Source organism: Ooceraea biroi, chromosome 5 (genome assembly GCF_003672135.1).
Source record: "Ooceraea biroi isolate clonal line C1 chromosome 5, Obir_v5.4, whole genome shotgun sequence".
Classification (NCBI taxonomy): domain Eukaryota; kingdom Metazoa; phylum Arthropoda; class Insecta; order Hymenoptera; family Formicidae; genus Ooceraea; species Ooceraea biroi.
In genome coordinates this window covers 13,598,994-13,617,014 of record NC_039510.1, presented here as the reverse complement: position 1 = coordinate 13,617,014, position 18,021 = coordinate 13,598,994, and the positions used below count along the sequence as shown (strand labels likewise).

The window sequence follows — 18,021 nt, the reverse complement described above, 5'->3', positions numbered from 1 at the left end:
CTGTTATTATTTTTATAAGCAGCTTTATATACATATATGATACATGTATGTGTACCTGCTATTTTTTAGTTTTTTAATAGTAGTGTTTTCAAGTACTACTGTATAGAAATTATTGTCTTTTATCGAGAAAATAAATTAAATATTTGCTATTTTCATCGATATTTATTTATAGTAAAGTGTTATTAGAATATTTTGAGAGGCTTGCAAGAAGTCCTCGATAGTATAGTGGTCAGTATCCCCGCCTGTCACGCGGGAGACCGGGGTTCGATTCCCCGTCGGGGAGAATATTTTTATTAATTTTTTTTTAATACTACGAATTATATTATTTATTACAATATTAGTGATTGTATCACATTAACATTAAATTTAATGTCGGATATAATAAATATTGCTCATATTCCTTTACAGAAAATGTATGATTGGTGGTATTCGATTGCGTTGGAATGATTGGTCTAGGTATATATACGCCTTGAATCACATTTGAGGTGCCTTTTCATGCAGCGAATTTTTCGCTGCGAATGATTTTTAGCGAGTAGCGAATAATTCGCCACGAATAGTTTGTGAGCGTCACATCTGTATGGTTGCATGTCAACAATAGTAAGAAAATATTATACACAGTTATTTTGAAATGCTTTTAAATATTATATTTAACAAATATAGATTAAATTATTACTTTGTAGGAAAATCTTGAAATCTTTGTAATGGACGACGACTCGGTTATAAACTGGACTTGGTATAACCATCAACTGCAGTGGTTATTGCATATGTACAATATGTACAATAAGCAAATTATTATTATATTGTACAGAAAAGAAAAGCTGCTGCAGTTGCAGCTACACTTTTACATTTGAGAAAAAGTGGAAAAAAAGATATTGTAAAAAGAAATATTGGATAGCACCCACTTTTCAAGAAAGGAAAGTGCATGGATTCTTTCATGCTGTGCTACCTAAACTCGTTTTAGAAGATTTGAGATTTAATAATTACATACGCATGTCTGCAACTCAATTTGCAAAGTTGACATTCTTAGTTGGAGCAGACATATTCGCTCCTTGCGAATATTCGCTACAAGCTGAAACTTTTCAGCGAACAGCGAATGATCACGTGACCTTCATTCGCGGCGATTATTTCGCTGCATGAAACGGCACCTTTATCGTTTGTGGATACAGCTTTAAACGTGAACGCACCGAAGATGATGGCGAGGATGCGCGCGCAACGTCAGCGCCATCTATACTCCATTCGGTTGAGCAAGCGTGGCTAATCAAAGCATCAAAAGGTAAGCCGCGAGGACTGTTTATTTTTGGTTTTTCGTCGGGTAGCTGTGCTCCGCGTCAGCAATTCTCACGAGTAATGCGCTTCCTGGCCGCGTCGGGCTGTTCATCGTGCTCGAAATACAGCTGACGAAGCAGCAATGACCACGGAAACGTAGGTGTGAACGCGCCGGACGGATAACTCGTCGGGCATCTTGCCTAGTAAAGCGAGCTCCATTGCACACACCCCCGCGCTACCCCGTTTCTCGTCCGTCCGTCCGTCCGTCTGGCCGCAGCTTTCCCAGCCCCGTCTCTTCTCCGTCGGTTCGGCATTCGCGACGCTCCGGCCGAATTTACCCGACCCAAGCATCGATAATCGTCGCCGATAATCGTCGCAATTACGCGTGTATTGCGCACTGCGCGAGCGAGCGAGCCAACGAACGAGTAATTGGCCCCTTTGGGTACATAACCTCTCTGTCGACTGTCGCCTTCCCTTCGTCGTAATTCATCGCGGTCGAGACTTGCGCTCGATAACGGGATTTACCTCACGATTTCTTCTGCCGCAGAAAAATGAGCAGCTCCGAGGAGGTATCATGGATCTCATGGTTTTGCGGCTTGCGCGGAAACGAGTTCTTCTGCGAGGTAAGTTTGTTGAATCAAGAATGTGTACGTTCGTTTTTCACTGGACTCGTTATAAGGCGCAGTTCCACGACTTTAATCGGAGTTTAACTCGTTGATGAAGAATTCGTACTACGTCCGATGTACGACATTCAATCCAACAGGAGAGTTTGTTTTCTAGAAATTTTACACGTGACGCAGTGTAAATTCCTTCATTAACGAGTTAAAGTAAGTCGTGGAACTGGGCTTAAGTTGTATGCAATGCACAGTTGAATGCACGTGGATGCTACAGTGTGAGATTATTTTTCTGTTTATTGCTGTAGGATAAAAATATATGAGTTTTTTACTTTACACGTGTTTACTTAGAAGACTGAGGTTAAAATAATAAAATAATGATATAACTGTAGTTCTTGTTCATATTATATCATTTATACAGGTGGATGAAGACTACATTCAAGATAAGTTTAATTTGACTGGACTGAACGAACAAGTACCACATTATCGTCAAGCTCTGGATATGATTCTTGATCTTGAACCAGGTGAGTTGTCTCAATAATAAATAATAATGAATCAAATTGCGCTGTTATTGAATACATTAAACATAAAGATAAGAAAGAAATGAAGAAAGCTAAGAAAAAAGTTATATTAAATATAATTATTGTAACATCAAATTTTCTTTGCTAGATGATGATTTAGATGATAATCCAAATCAGTCAGACTTGATTGAACAAGCTGCAGAAATGCTTTATGGTCTCATTCACGCGCGTTACATACTGACCAATCGAGGCATTGCTCAGATGATAGAAAAGTACCAAGCAGGTGATTTTGGTCATTGCCCACGTGTGTACTGCGAATCCCAGCCCATGTTACCGTTAGGACTCAGCGATGTTCCTGGTGAGGCAATGGTTAAGAGCTACTGTCCCAAATGTATGGATGTTTATACACCGAAAAGCTCGAGACATCACCATACCGATGGAGCATACTTTGGGACGGGATTTCCACACATGCTGTTTATGGTCCATCCGGAATACAGACCGAAACGTGCGGCAAATCAATTTGTACCTAGGTAAATATCAGACATATATTAATGTTCTTAATAACGACAAAAAAAAATACAAAATAGTATAATCGTTTATGAAATTTTTATAAAAGATTTTTACGAAATGAATGATCTCATTACATAACGGTATAAGTCTTAAATTGATTTGAAATTTAACTTTCTGCATATGTATGTGAAAATAAAAAATTCGAATTTTATTTTTCAGATTATACGGCTTTAAAATTCATCCTTTAGCATATCAGATCCAGCAACAATCTGCGTCAACATTCAAAGCACCGTTACGGGCTCTCAACTATAATAATGGGAAACGTTAAGGTCATCTCCGCATAGCCTAGAACACTTCCTTTCATTATTTACAATTCCCGATCCCTGATTTTGTGTCCCGAGATTTAAAGAAAATATTATTTTTTATATGTCTATTTCAACATATTTTCATGCAATGATGACATATTTCACCGAGCTATTCCTTGCAACTCTCTTGATATCTGCTCGTCGTCCTGTTGTCTTTAGAAATATTCAGGTTTCCGATATTTCTTGAAGAGAGAAGGCGAGAATTTCTTTTTTGCCGTAAATCATTGTTATGATAATTTAAATTGTAATAATAATAATAATCTCGTTTTTTATAATTATTTCTTGAAAAAATTGATGAATGTTTATATAGAGACTTCAGGCATTACCCATTAAAGAACGAAGGCAGAGAAGGAAGGAAAAAAACACGCTTAGGATAATTATTAGACCATAAATAAGAGAAGAAACGATTATTATAAATAGAACACATCTCTGTTTTGTGCAAGTTGTCGCGTCACCGTATCCGTTGCCAAGTAGTTCCTAAACGTGCAGGAGCGGACTTCCTGGGAAAGTTGAAAAGCGAGGAATACCAGTTTATATTGGGTTTTTTTTTCAAGACAAAAAGGAATGTATAAAGAAGAATTAGCTATTAAGTGTAACTTAATTTAATCGTTGAGTAGTTTGTGCGCAAACTGTGACAGAAGCAATTTGTTAAAACGTAATTGCATAAGAAATTTAATAAATGCGAATTCAAGACGCAGCAATTTTAAGACGAAGATTGTATAGCTTTTTGTGTATTGGAAAAGAGAAAAAAGATGTGAAAAATTCGTTTCTATCACAGTTTTCAAGACAGTTTTACGGACATTAGCGTCGAGGAAATAGATTCGTGATTGGAAAATAAAATTCAATATATACCAATTTTTCAACGTATAATAAATAATTGCTAGATTTCTGTTCATTCATATTCAACAAAATTGTCAGTCCGACAGATTTAATATTTCTATTAAGTTTTTCAGTTAATTAAGGGATATTGTATTTCCATTTAAATTAAAGTATGACTATAATTTACATTTTACATTTTAGTACTTTTAATATCCGTAAAGAACTAAAATCGATGTAAAAAGAATTCAAGTACGTAATTTAATAATCTGATTTTCACTCTTCTATCGAATGACTTTCAAATAGTGCATCAATTATCCCTCCATTCAGTTCATTCGAAATATCCCTATCTCCTCCTTATTTATTGGCTGCATTCTGTAGTGCCAGTACTGGCAATTCTATTCTTCAATTTTTATTAGTCACCAAATGAAGAGGGCAGAATGAATACCAGTACTGGCAACATAATGCGACCAAAACATTCCCTAAACTGTAACCAATGAGCGTTGCGCTTTATGAATTCAAATGTTAGACGTAATGCGAAAACCGGTAAGCATGACGCATTCAAGTTCGAAAGTGACCGCACAAAAGGATATCAAAACATGTAAATAATCGTCTGCACGCGAATATAAATCACTGTTACGTAGGACGAAGTCAATCAATAGATTCGTGAACTCGCGCGTCTGATCGTTGATTTCTTTGTTTAACGCACAGTCTACTGCTCGACTTGATAGATTTTTGTTGGAGGATGCTCGCCAGGTGTTCGCAGTAAAAGCGTGAAAGCGAGCCTCTTCGAGGCTTCATTGCGAGGTCAGAACAACTTGGTATCGATTACTTATCGATGGATCTTTTATATAAACTATAATCGAGGCAAACGAGCGTTTGTGTTGAGGTAAATATTTGCTCTGGAAAGCGACAGTCAGTGTAGCTATCAATCTCTGAAGAATAATAGAATGATTTGTGGATTTCTGTCATTTTATTACTGTTTGTCTTGGAGGTCAAAAGTGTTCTTCAATTTATCTTTGTAAATGTGTCAAAATGAGTTCTATCATATTATAATAACTATCTCTAACTTTTCTCTCATTATACATGATTTTTCTATTTTATGTGATTTTCTTTGAAAAAAAGTTATTAAGCTAAATTATAATGCTTTCTCTTGCAGGCCAGTAAAAATTACCCTTCTCGATGATGTCAGATCTTACAACAAAGGATAGATATAGTTTTGATAGCATTAGTACTGGCAGACTGACAATGCAAAACGTCGCACTGCCAAAATCTCAGCCGGTACGTCTCAAGGAGCTTATGCAAATGTGTGAGGATGATGACGATGACGACGAGGATAACGCCAACGATGAGGATGATGATGATGATGATGAAAGTGAAAAAAAGTCCCTTAAATTCGAGAATGAGTCAGATTTCGATGAACCACGGCCTCTGTCACAAAATATTGGAGAAGACACGTTTGAGGAAGCGCCTCCATGCAAAAGTAGCAACCCTCCGATCGATTCGATGGACGGATTCCCGAACAGTGCGTGTACGTTGCCGGAAGGAAATTGTGAGTCCGTCTCTTACACACAGAAAAGAATTAGCTGTACAAGTGATAAGGAGGAGTACAGAGTTAATGGTGTAAATTTTGGGAGCCAGTTGCCAGTGAGTAGTACGAGTAAACAAGAAACTTATAACTGTAAATACGACGTGCAAAAGCAAGACAATAATATATCGCATCATGCTTTGAGGGGTCACCAAGTCGATACTGTACGTGACTGTTCGATGGGTGTGGCCTCATCTCCACCATCGTTGTCGATTTTTACAGGTGATTACAGTGCAAAACCTGATACGAACAGAAATTTACCGTCGACGAGTAGTGTCCAGTTACTTCACGAGAACGCTTACGCACCAGATATGTTAAAAAGAAGGGAAGAATATCCGTATAACGTGTCAGCAGAAAGTAAGACGCTGTTATCGAGAGCTAGCGACACTTATTTGTCACATATAAGCAAAGAGGAGCAATGGCTTAAAGGCACACACAGTTTTACTGAGCAGACGAGCAAAGATCGTGAGGAGGAGTCGCAAACGTTGAAGGGTCCAAGTACCGCAGCGGAGTCCCTCAGCGGTGTGCCTCAGACGTTCGGGAGCTCGATGCATCCTATGAGACATAGCTCACAGTTCGGCGTCGCGAGGTACGAAGCGAACGAGAGGTATACACCAGCGAAGAGTTCGCACGCGGAATTCAGCACGCCTTCGTTAAGCGAAAAAACGGGGAAATCGTTAACGACAGCTAATCGCTTGGTCTTGGACACTCCGATGAAGCACTTGCAGATCAGCTCGATGCACCCGAATTCGTGTATGTCGCATAAGCAATTGTTTTGTACTCCACAAAATAAGATGTCCGGTGATGCAAGCAAAAGTCACGTCCAGACTCCGTCCACGATATTGTCCACTTGGTGTCACAATAATGTCAGATCCATACAGGCAGAGGGGAAAAATCTTTTTGCGCGGGAGCACGTGCAAACGCCTAGGAATACAATTTGCACACCTATTGCGGAGAAAGCGGAGCCATCGAGGTACATGATCTTCACTGATTTATTGATAGCTATGTATTTTATTAAAAATATATATGACTGCAATCCAATTATAGCTTTTCCGGAATCGATCGACCCTACAGGAATGTAAGACGGCCTCTAGTGGATGCTGCATTGGCGCATGGCGATACCTTGAGTTATCCCGTGGAATCGAAGACACCCCTGTTGCACACACGTCCTGAAGCTAAGAGCATCGCAACATCCGAGGCGCAACAAGAGAACAGAAACAGAAAAACGGTTGGAACTGTCGAATTACATTCAGATTTGAAACCGACAAAGCTTGTCGAAGAAATGAAGGACAAGCAGTGCGTACCCAATGCATCTGTGGGAAGCGATGGGCGGGCTATGCAGAGTCAGAACGAGTCGAACCAGCTGACAGTCGGCGTCAATACGAGTGCAAAAGTAGTACAGGATTCTTCACGAAAGTACAAGGAGCAGGGTAGCTCCGTTCCGAGTGTGGAGCATGCGAGCGTGCATGAGCATTATCCAGTCCGCGAGAGACATTATCCAGTCCGTGAGGAGGTGCGGCAAATCGCGGACAAAGTAGCGAGTGTACAGTTCTCCGTGCCAACGAGTCTACTCCCGCAACGACAAAGTGGTAAAACTCTATTCGTCAAGGACAAAGAGTATTTGATCCTGGGTTCTCTAGGTCGGGGAATGAGCGGCGAGGTGTTACGGGTGCAGGACCTGTCTTCGGGCGAGATGCTCGCCATTAAGTGCGTGGACTTGAGCAAAATGGACAAGGAGGCGGCTCAGGGCTGTTTGGACGAGATCACTATGCTGCATAAGTTACAGGCGCCCTGCGTTATCAAAATGTTCGACTAGTGAGTATACATTGGTCGAAAGATAGATATATGGAAATAACAATATTCGTGAGAAAATTTCTTTAAAGATCCCAATGTGGAAGTTAATGGACGAAAATATTTATGTCCGACGATCGTCTCGTTAATTCCACTCCATTGTTTCAGCCACATCCGAGAATCGATGGTGTACGTGATAATGGAAATGGGCGACACCGATCTCAGTCGACTTCTCAGATCCATGTCTCAGGAGAAGCAAATTCCGTTCACGATGATTCTGTACTATTGGACCGAAATGCTCACGGCTGTGAAACACATACACGATAATGGTAAGTCTCGCAATGATAATACATTGACAGACAGAATCACGGACACTATTTTACAATTCTGTGATAATGGAAAATATATCTTTGCGTTCAGGAGTCATACATTCGGACTTGAAACCAGGAAATTATTTACTTGTACGAGGTCGGCTTAAACTGATAGACTTCGGGATCGCTTCCAGTATAAATTCAGAGATGACGTCCGTTTTAAAGAATAATACGATCGGCACGTTAAATTACATCAGTCCGGAAGCTTTGATGGACATTGGTGGAAACGCGGATTCGCCTACTCATAAAGTCAAATACAAGGTGAGACGAAAATAATATTTAAGTATCAATTAATAATTCGAAACAGATATTATATATATCTGAAAAAGACAAAAAAATCATTTGTATTATCGCAGATCACTAATCATAAATTTCAGAATAAATTGCAATATTTTTCTCCTCCCAACAACAGATAAACTTCAAATCGGATGTATGGTCATTGGGATGCATTTTGTACAGTATGGTGTACGGACAGACGCCTTTTCACCATATACGGTCTCAATGGGCGAAGGTGAACGCCATAACTAATCCGAAACCGAACATCTCGTTTCCAGTGACGAGATCGACAAGTGGCGGCGATGCAAAGAATTGTGAACACATACCGCCCGTCCTGATCGACGTGATGCGCAAGTGCCTTCAGCACGATCCAAAGATGAGATCTACAGTGTCACAATTACTGCAGGTGCAATACCTACCTACCTCACAACATGCCACACTAACTTCGGTAGTTCCTGATATTCCAGCTAACGTACTCGTGAAGATAAAGCGTACTCTGAACGAAGATGAATGGCGGCAGTTCATCCAAGTAAGTGATCATAGATTGTTCTCACGCTGAAACAGATTCTTCCCGAGAGAGGTAGAGGGTACTTTAAAAGTGCAAGTTTAACTTTAGACAAGAAGTATGAAAAAGTGTAACAAGATAGAAAATGTATAAGAAACAGAAAAATAGATAGATTATAATAGAAAAATAGTATCTACTCTTAAGTAAGCGTGAAAAGGGGAATTTCTGATATTATATAGAGTATATTTTTCTATTATCAAGAAGAAATAATTAGAGAAATTGAAAATTATAAGTATTAATTCATAAATAGTGTACGACTAGTATATAACATGAAATAAAATATCAAAAGAGTTTAAGAGCAATCGCGTTAAGCAAAACTAATCTCGTTATACATATCGCAACCAAAAAACGAGTTGAATAAAGATTAATAAACCGTTTTATTATATCTCTTTTCAGGTATTGGACACAAAGCGAAATCATACATAATATTATCGAAATAATTTATCGTTTACTGATGTACATAAAAGTGAGGCGCAAATATACAAAATGCTTTGTTGATACATATCAAAGGATATTAATGATAAAAACAGTATATATATATACATAGATAGATAGAAATAGAGAAAGACAGAGAGATATATTCATCACGATTGTTAAGCTTCATGAAGCTTTGTACATATCGGCAACACTGTGGTATATACAAATAAATCAGAATTATCTGTTAAATTATATCCTTCAATTTAATAGACTCTTATTTATGCGCGTACAAATAAGTAGTTACACTTTGAAAAAAGTATACTGGTAACTGGTGATGCTGCATATTTACAGATTTTGCGAATTTCATATCTATAAAGCGAATAAACGTTTATTAATTTCAGGCGATTTTATTTATTGACTGTTTCATAATGTAGAAAAAAATCAATAAAATCAGCCTTTCCGCTGCGTTCAATGCATTGCTATTATGTTTTTTTTTTTTTTAGCTAGAATCATTTAATTTTAGTTAAAATTATTCAATTAAAAGAATGCATGGAATTAATTTGCGTATATCGTAAAATTAATGCGTGATCACATAAATTCATTTGCGTACGGCGAATAATGTGTTAACGTATTAATCTTTTCGACTGCAGCTTTAACTCGCGGATCTCGGTTTAAAAAAATATTTCGATATTACTACAAATATCGAAAACGAGCGTTTTCTTCATTATACATCCATAAATAATTAATGGAATAAAAATATCTCAATGCTGCTTTGTAATCGTAAAACGTTTAATATGTCAAAAATAAAAAAAACAAAATGTTTCGTTTATTTTATATCGACAGACTCGATTAGAGTTGTATTCGAATATTTATTTCTCAAATTGTGCAAATAAAGATTCCTTTCACGAATTATCAATGACTATACAACGATCTTGTATTATGAGACAATTATCCGACTTCAACGTAGCACTTACACAAGAACAGACCTACGTTTCCTTTCTATTTTAATACTGTCAAAATACAGAAATGATAAAATTTTTATTCTACTGTGCTCAAAAAAACGTTCAACAAACACTCAATCTTTAATAAAATTATATAAAACATAGGACAGAAAATAACGCTGTTTCGCTGTTTATGTAAACGTTATGCATCTACGTATAATCCGTACTTAAAATAAATCAATATTTATTTCTCTCAATAAATCTCTATTTCTTTCTGTCTCATGCTGCTATATTGCACTCTTACTGCAGGATTAATGTGTGCTCGTGAGCTGCCAATATTGCAATAATCTCTCTCCTTTTGGTAACGCCATAGAGCTTGGTCTCTCGAATGTCAGCATGATGTCTTTCACCTTGTTCCTTAATTCGCGATCGAAGAGATGATCACCGGTATGCTCCAACGCCGAGGCCATGTCGTACTCGACGGAGGGCAGTGGCTCGCGGATGAAACGTGCGGCGCTGGCGATACTGGGTAAGATGTGCCACTGCAGCGCCCTGATCTCCCAGAGGCTGCTGAGTAACGCGTTACTCAGCAATGGATCGCGCTCTTCCATGAGGAATGGGTCACCCGCGCCGCTGCTAAGGTCTGACGGGATTTCGCCGCCCTGTGGATGATCGATCAACCTTTTCAATCCTGGATGTCGCAGCAACAGATTGCCCACGAAGAACACGATTATTAGAATGTCCTCCGGCGGAGCGACCAGCGTTAGACGTGCGAGTCGTTTCGCGAATGCCGCTACTAATGCCTCTGGTAGATGTCTAAGGAAAGAAAGCATCATGTTTAAATAATATTTAAATAATGATACGTAATAATAAAAATCTAATTTAATTAAGTAGGTGCGATTCTAAAAGCGTAAGGTACTTACGTCGAACTAAGAAACAGGTCGGACAAGTAGAATAGACGAGCCTTGTACTTCGTGTGAAAGATCTCGGGCTCGAACATTGAATACAACTTGGTGAAGATATTCGGATACTCTAGATTGTGCTTGGTCACTAATGTGAATACACCCTGTAACGCGAGCACACCGACCGGACCGTCCACGTCTAGAGAATCCATGAGGAAGTCGGTCAATAGCACTGGTTTCTCTAAATGCGGCATGACCCGTTCCAATAAAACTATTAACAGCTGTTTATGTAACTGCGGTGTTAATTCCCAGTGCATAACACAGGCCCATACTTTGTTCAGCGCACCCTTAACAGCCGATTGATCCCATGTGAATGCAGTACCTAATAGAATATAATAGTAATAATGTAGGAACATTGACGATAAAGATGTGATAAATTTATCTCAACACATATACATAAAATAGATTAGATAATATATGATTATAGCGATAATATAATTTCTTACCTGCTTGCGGTCCGCACAAGAATCCTTTATTGTCTGATATTTTGGATTCTGAAATAGTTATAAACATTCAACTATTACATCATTTGTATTTATAAGAATATAAATAGTAAATAAACACAAGCAAAAATGTGAAGCTGCAGTGAAAATTTAAGATCACATCAGGTTGGAATTTTGTGGAATAAAAAATTAATATATATCTATACAGGTGTGTATGTGTGACAAAAAAGTCAACGATTAGTAATGATTGCGTTTAACGTGCAACAATAGATTAACATTATTCTTTAAATTCTCATATAGTAAAAAAATAGAGGAATTATGTGAAATGTTTATTTCCAACAAATTCATTTCATAGAACGTATAAGTTTCTCAAAGCAGTCTTACCTTCTCCTTCTTTTGGCAGTGGTATCTTATCTATAAGTTCCAAGAAATTCTTAATCTGAACTTCTGGAGGTTGTCTCTTTGGAGTAAGAGAGGGAAGACATTTCCACGTATAATATAAAGCGTCAGAGTATTCGGCGATCTCTTGGAATCTTGATATTAAATTAGTATTGTCCTTTTCTGTTGAGAGTAACATCATGAGGATAGGTTTCAGACGATGCAGAGGAAAGTGATAGCCGAGATTGTTGCGAGGTTCCAATGGTGCTTTACCCTCTTCCGCCATCAACTTTATCGCGGTGGTGAGGGCTTGTAATTGTATGGCTGATCGGCACGTATCCATAGACGCTAATATCTTCTTCCAAACTTCCTCATAGCAATTTTTCAACCACATGATATAGCGAGATTCAGGGCTAGCGTCTGTGTTGTGTACAATATTAGGAAATATAAATTGGTTATTTTTAATAAGATAGGAATATATTGGTATTCTTATATTATTATTACAAGTATAATAATCACATCCATTTGATATAAAGGTTTAAAAATTCAAAGAGGTTATTAAAGACTGGATTTACAAGTTGTACATGCTCGCGTCAATTCTCCAAGATAACAATTAGCCGATAACAATTGTATACACGCTTGATAATTTTGTTTTGTAAGTTGTAAGAGATGCGTTTCCAAAGCAAGCGCTAATAAGCAAGTTAATACGAGGAGCCTTATTACCAATCACTAAACAAATTATTACCAATTTGCATTCCAGACTCACCCGAGGTAGTAAGAGCTATCATACGTTCAAGACATAACATATCGCCGCGTCTTAATACTTCCATGAATATCATTTCCGTTGTGAGCAGACATGAATACGTAGATTCCTACGAGCAGAGAGGAAGAAATATTCTTCGGTTATTGCTTGTAACTGCGAAAAATGGAAATATAAATCCGACGCTCTCGTGCGATACTCACGTCCCACTGTCCGATTATGTCCACGAGATTGTTTGCGTGCTTGCGCGAGGTGAGGAATTCTTGAGCACGCTGTCGTAGGAGCCTCGACGTTGCTCTCTGACTAGTAGAAGCACCCGGCAAATCTGATGCATCCGTCATTTTCTCGTCGCTCTCGAAAAATCTCGCGAAATTACGTCAATCGCGGCGGCAGGTAGCCGAAGACGGCCAGCAGGCAATGAACAGCTGTTCCACAATCGCTACCTTCACAGAGTATCGTGAACCTTCGATGCGACGACGAGAGGAAAAATCGCCATATCAGGTGGGTCTATGTTAGGTCAGGTTGGGTTAGAGTCAGGTTAGGATGCTAGGGGCGATTTTTTAGGGAGTCAATTGAGTACTTCCGCAAGGAATAGCGGGAGTTACTAAATGAAGAAATTTTCTATATTGTTGACCAATAAGATCGTATCTGTTCTAGAAAAATGTGCTACTTAAAATATTAGTTTACATATAAATATGAAATATTGATATTTTTTAAATATTTTGAACACTTGTCTCAATCTTGATTCTTTTGTCGAAATCTGTTCGTTTAATGATTGGTCAGTTACTGATCAGAACAGCCTAGTCTTTCAATTTAAATTTGTAGTCTGCGTGCAGCGTCGAGATTTCAATTTTCTAAATAAATTCACAATTTAATGATAATACAAGAATAGAAATTAAATAGAAAAGAATAGAAAAAAAAGGTTTGTTCAATTTCGCATTTGGATAATCTCAATTTAAATTTTCCGCACGTGATGACGTTCCCTTCGCGTTGTCTTCTTCCCCTACGTTCGGAAACTCAACTGAAGTCAAAGCAGCTGTGAAAGCAAAGATTGGCATCGTATTTCAAGAGAGATTAGCACTCGCAAAGAAAAGAAACAGAAGGAATATTGCAAATCGAGAATCCGTCGTTGCAAATTTCCACCAGATTCAGAGAACTACGATTATCTTGAATCGTACGAGTGCGAGTGTTGAGCCGCAACGTCGGCTCAACGTACGTTCCACTTCCGTTTCCGTAAATCGTTAATTTCGCCATTTGGATCGCGACCGTCGTTAAGGTTAAGGGCCAAAATCGTCGTCCGCGACGAAGGGGAGGCCGACTGTCTCCCTGGGAAACGAGCATTCTGCTCACCGCTGTTCGCGTACTTTCCGTGCAGCACCGCATCGACTGTCGAACGCCGACACATCGAAGCACACTTTTTTACCATTTGGTACTGACGAAACATGGCTTATTGAAGAAGATGAAGGGTGTGCGAAGGAATATCGTTTCTCCAAACGGAGGAGATCGCAGCTACGACGAAGTGCGTCATCAGGCCGAGTACGGTCGTTTCTCAAATGGATGTAAGGTCAAAGTTCGCGCCGTCCCCCGTCGAGGGGACTGCTGCTGACGTGAAGAAGGATCAAGGTACGTCAAGGTCATTCCAACAGTGTCATAACACATGTCATTGCTACAAACAATCGCCAGTTTCTCATGCTTCATCTCGCGCAACTGTTACGTTCGTTTCCTCATGTCGCTGTTCTTCCAGATGTTAATGGTAAGCATCATCCAAGAACATTGCGCAAAAAGGACCCTGATGGCACCAAGAACAATGTGCAGCCGACCAGGTACAATATACAAAAAACAAAAGATTTTGTTAAGAGACAGAAATTTAAAGGACAATATCATGGCGGTGCAGAGGAGAATTCCAAGGTAGACTTGCATGGTCACGTATGGTCTTTAAAACTCTGTCAAGCATACATCTTGGATGTATTCGTACATAGGTAGTGGTGAGGAAGTTGCCTGAGCGAGGCTCAGTATTGGTCCAAAGAAGCAAAAAGGAGAATGGCAATCACTTGCTGAATTTTCGCTACGAGCGAGACAAAGTGGGAGATGCAGGGGGATTAAACAGGAATACAGGGAGATACGGCCGCAAGAATAACAGATCGCTTCCACCAGTGCAGCAGCATAAGTACAACAAGGAACAGTTTGTGCAATCTAGGTAATTGGAACACTCAAATAATATTTCAAGTTCTCTTAAAGCTTTGCCAAATTATTCACGTAAGCGTTGTTCATCGATACCAACAATCGTGAAAATTGTCTTCATAAAATATCACTAAAGTATCTAAATTCAATCAATCTCCTTCGGTAGCTGCCAATTTGTTGTGTCTGCGTGCGGCGATTATTCCTTACATCTGAGCGACCCCGATACTCTTGTGGATTGGAAACTGATCGAGCAAGTTGTAAGTCATATTTTCATTATCGTCACGTTTTGTTTCTTGCAAGATTCTTTATACATTAATACACAGCCTATGAGGATGCAAGGGTTAAATCTTACTTTGACTATTCCGTTTGTAGAAATTCTACAGCTCGGAAGAACTCTTTTGTCCGATCTGCTTGCATGCTCCAGCCGCAGGCAGAATAACTCGCTGTGGTCACATCTATTGCTGGCCTTGTATCCTCCGCTACTTATACATCTATGATGATAACGACAGTTGCAGATGCCCCATCTGCTATGAATATGTTCACAAGAACGATTTGAAGAGGTGAGCGTACGAAACTGTAACATACGTCTTATTTTTGAAAAAAAGAACACTTTGTTTATGTATATACTTCGTATACTTATGCACATATTTATGTATATTTCGTAGTGTGACCGTAATTACGCGAAGCACGTTCGCATTGGGCGACATCATCAGCCTACGTTTGATGCGTCGTGAAAAGGACTCGCTGTTCGCAGTCCCAGCGGAACTCGCGATTCGCCCACCAACGACATTCTTATCAGTCTCCGAAAGTGCTGATAATAAAATATATTCGAAGCTTCTTATTGCGAGCGTAAAGGACGTAAGTTCACGAAAACTTCGATGGATCGAGCTCAAGTGCAAGAGCGAATGCGTAACGAATAATTCTCCTCTAGATCATGGACATCATAGAAAATGAGCGTTTCCAACTGGAAGATGAACTTCAGAAGAATCCCGAGATGCTCGACTACATCGAACAAGCACTCGGTGAACTATCAAAGAGACAGGACAAGTTACAAGAGGTAACAACATTAACGTGATCCTGTATAAAATTATATTCATGCAACATAGATTAATAAAAAAAATATGTGATACGTAAGTGTGCAGAGAGCAAGAATACATTACCTGTGGAGAACGTAACAGGGATCGTTGAAGAAACATTGCAAGATAATGATAAGAACGTTAATGGGTGCTTGAAGAATATTGATGCCAAGTCTCTGGCAAAACAATCTTCGACAGACAGCGCTTCCAGCGATAGTCAGCTTTCTTCAAGTCCTCCCAAATTTTCTTATTTTTATCAAGGTAATAATCGTGCAGATGACTAAACATTTAATGTTTACTGTATTTCTAACTGCATGCTTAATAATTAGATGTCAACGGATAGTACAGGGAGAAACTTGGAATAATGTGTTAATTTTTAGCGGAGGATGGACAACATATATATCTTCATGCCGTGAATGTGCAGATGTTGAAGGAGGAGTATGAGGATCTAGAGAAATGCCCTTCCATAATAAGGGGTAAACTTCTCGAAAAGGAAGCGAGTATTTACATGGAGGACGTAAAACGAAGATTTCGCTATCTTAAGCACTTGCCACTTAACTCACCATTCGAACTGGCGGAGATCGAATTAAAACCACCACTTGTGTCGGCAAAAGTTATTCGTGCTTTTCATGGTGATTATATATGTCTCTCATAAAATGTGCTTCGAAATTGATTTTATTCACATAGAATTTACATGTCGATTGTCGTATGTTGACGAGAGTACTGCAATAATATTTTATTATTAGTTTATATATTATTTTGCTGAGAGACATTCTTTCCCATTATCAGAGGAACTAAATTCAAGACAAAAACGCAGAGAGCAAAAGAAACGCGAGGAAAAGAAACTGGAAGACAAAATAACGGAAGAAGAAAACAGATTGATCGGCATATATCCAACGCCCAACATAGACATTGAATCATATCAAGAATTCCCTGAGTGGCAACCGGACCAGCTTTCCAAGTGAGTTTATTTCATTACAATGACTATTTTAATATCATCGATATGTCAACGTTACTTTATATATATATATACATACGCTCAATAGTAAAGAAATATGATTTGTGTTGACAGGGATTATATATCATCTCCAGAATCAGCTTCTTCAAGTACCGTTGATAGCTCGCCCGCCAACTCGTCTATTTCCAATTTTGAATCAATTTCATCAAATACTCCATTGAGTACGCTTGATGAAATTGCTTTAAAACGGGAAACTGATTGGTCACAAGAACAGGGCTTGACTTTTGCCGCTATTCTGACGGGGACGCGTAACAAATCTTTCGATCCTTGGCCGTCCGTAAAATCAAAGAAGTACTCCAATACAGTGAGCGCATCGTCCAATAAAAACGAAGAAACATCGCTAGCTACGAGGAGGGCATACAACAAACCTGCCACCGCTTGGCCGTCTGTAAAATCGGACAATTCCTCCGGAACACCGAATACATCATCCAATGAAGACGAGAAAGAGACGTACGTTCGTGAACAAAAGTCCCGGTTTCCCGATCACGATACAGAACAGAGCAAGCTACCAGAGCCAGGTACTATATTCAGTGATTGTGTTGAGAGCTGCCTGGTTCTCGATACGTACATTTATCCGAGTGATCGTTTTCAGAAGCAAGAGATGACGGTAACACGGTTGGCAAGAAGAAGAAGAAGAAGAAAGGAAAAGGAACCGTGTTATTCAAAACTGGTATAACATCCGGGTACTCATTATGATTATGTGTGCGATTACATATTTTCTGCTATTCATTTCGCTATTCCGCGCATTATAATAATAACGGTAATTGGTAGAATTACGTTGAATCGATCGTAGGAAATTCAAGATTTTTTGTTTTAGCTCTCGCCAATGTTATTTGACGTAATGTACAACCTGCGTACTAATGTCCTTAATTTTACATTAAAATTATTGTAATCATTTGCCATAGGGTTCTTGCATATTGTGCTTATGAATAAAATTTTACTTCGTTCATGCTACACATTTCCTTATTTTATTGCTCAAACAATACTTGTCGCAAAAAAACCTTTGAAAACAATAGCATATTTAACTCGATTCGGTGACTGTTAGAAATTGATTATCAAGAGAGTAAGAACAACAGGAATTATTTATTCATTAATCGAAAGAGGAGTAAAAATTTAAAACTCGTTAATGATATATCTTTGCAATAAATAACAATTTGTTAAA

At 38.7% G+C, this 18,021-nt stretch overlaps 4 protein-coding genes and 1 non-coding gene across 7 annotated transcripts; 4 read left to right on the top strand and 1 right to left on the bottom strand.

Annotated features, from left to right (window-relative positions):
- Window positions 1-211: 211 nt before the first annotated feature.
- Window positions 212-283, top strand: Trnad-guc. The gene has a single exon. It is a non-coding gene; the product is annotated as a tRNA-Asp (tRNA).
- Window positions 284-1,179: 896 nt separating this feature from the next.
- LOC105280950 (casein kinase II subunit beta) lies at window positions 1,180-4,131 on the top strand. 3 transcript variants are annotated; one of them, XM_011341830.3, is made up of 5 exons: window positions 1,180-1,273; window positions 1,814-1,889; window positions 2,302-2,404; window positions 2,550-2,931; window positions 3,131-4,131. In XM_011341830.3, the coding sequence occupies exons 2-5, from the start codon at window positions 1,818-1,820 to the stop codon at window positions 3,237-3,239; spliced, it is 666 nt and encodes a 221-aa protein (XP_011340132.1). In that variant the 5' UTR covers window positions 1,180-1,273; window positions 1,814-1,817; the 3' UTR covers window positions 3,240-4,131. The 3 variants fall into 3 exon arrangements, with proteins under 3 accessions (XP_011340132.1, XP_011340131.1, XP_011340133.1); XM_011341829.3 differs by lacking the exon at window positions 1,180-1,273 and adding an exon at window positions 1,311-1,422; XM_011341831.2 differs by lacking the exon at window positions 1,180-1,273 and adding an exon at window positions 1,493-1,708.
- Window positions 4,132-4,436: 305 nt separating this feature from the next.
- On the top strand, window positions 4,437-9,187 carry LOC105280953. Its single transcript, XM_011341833.3, has 7 exons — window positions 4,437-4,981; window positions 5,252-6,653; window positions 6,728-7,495; window positions 7,640-7,800; window positions 7,892-8,103; window positions 8,255-8,647; window positions 9,080-9,187. Exons 2-7 carry the CDS (start codon window positions 5,275-5,277, stop codon window positions 9,107-9,109), a joined length of 2,943 nt encoding a protein of 980 aa, XP_011340135.1. The 5' UTR covers window positions 4,437-4,981; window positions 5,252-5,274; the 3' UTR covers window positions 9,110-9,187.
- Window positions 9,112-13,119, bottom strand: LOC105280952 (nucleolar complex protein 4 homolog B). Its single transcript, XM_011341832.3, has 6 exons — window positions 12,788-13,119; window positions 12,591-12,696; window positions 11,831-12,244; window positions 11,450-11,497; window positions 10,965-11,325; window positions 9,112-10,857 (listed from the first exon to the last, which is right to left on the bottom strand). Exons 1-6 carry the CDS (start codon window positions 12,923-12,925, stop codon window positions 10,353-10,355), a joined length of 1,572 nt encoding a protein of 523 aa, XP_011340134.1. The 5' UTR covers window positions 12,926-13,119; the 3' UTR covers window positions 9,112-10,352.
- A 694-nt stretch (window positions 13,120-13,813) lies between these two features.
- On the top strand, window positions 13,814-17,817 carry LOC105280954 (RING finger protein 10). The gene is made up of 12 exons (XM_011341834.3): window positions 13,814-14,207; window positions 14,329-14,492; window positions 14,564-14,781; window positions 14,932-15,022; window positions 15,138-15,325; window positions 15,431-15,623; window positions 15,697-15,822; window positions 15,901-16,102; window positions 16,222-16,473; window positions 16,631-16,802; window positions 16,914-17,377; window positions 17,452-17,817. Exons 1-12 carry the CDS (start codon window positions 14,138-14,140, stop codon window positions 17,553-17,555), a joined length of 2,244 nt encoding a protein of 747 aa, XP_011340136.1. The 5' UTR covers window positions 13,814-14,137; the 3' UTR covers window positions 17,556-17,817.
- The last annotated feature ends 204 nt before the right edge of the window (window positions 17,818-18,021 follow it).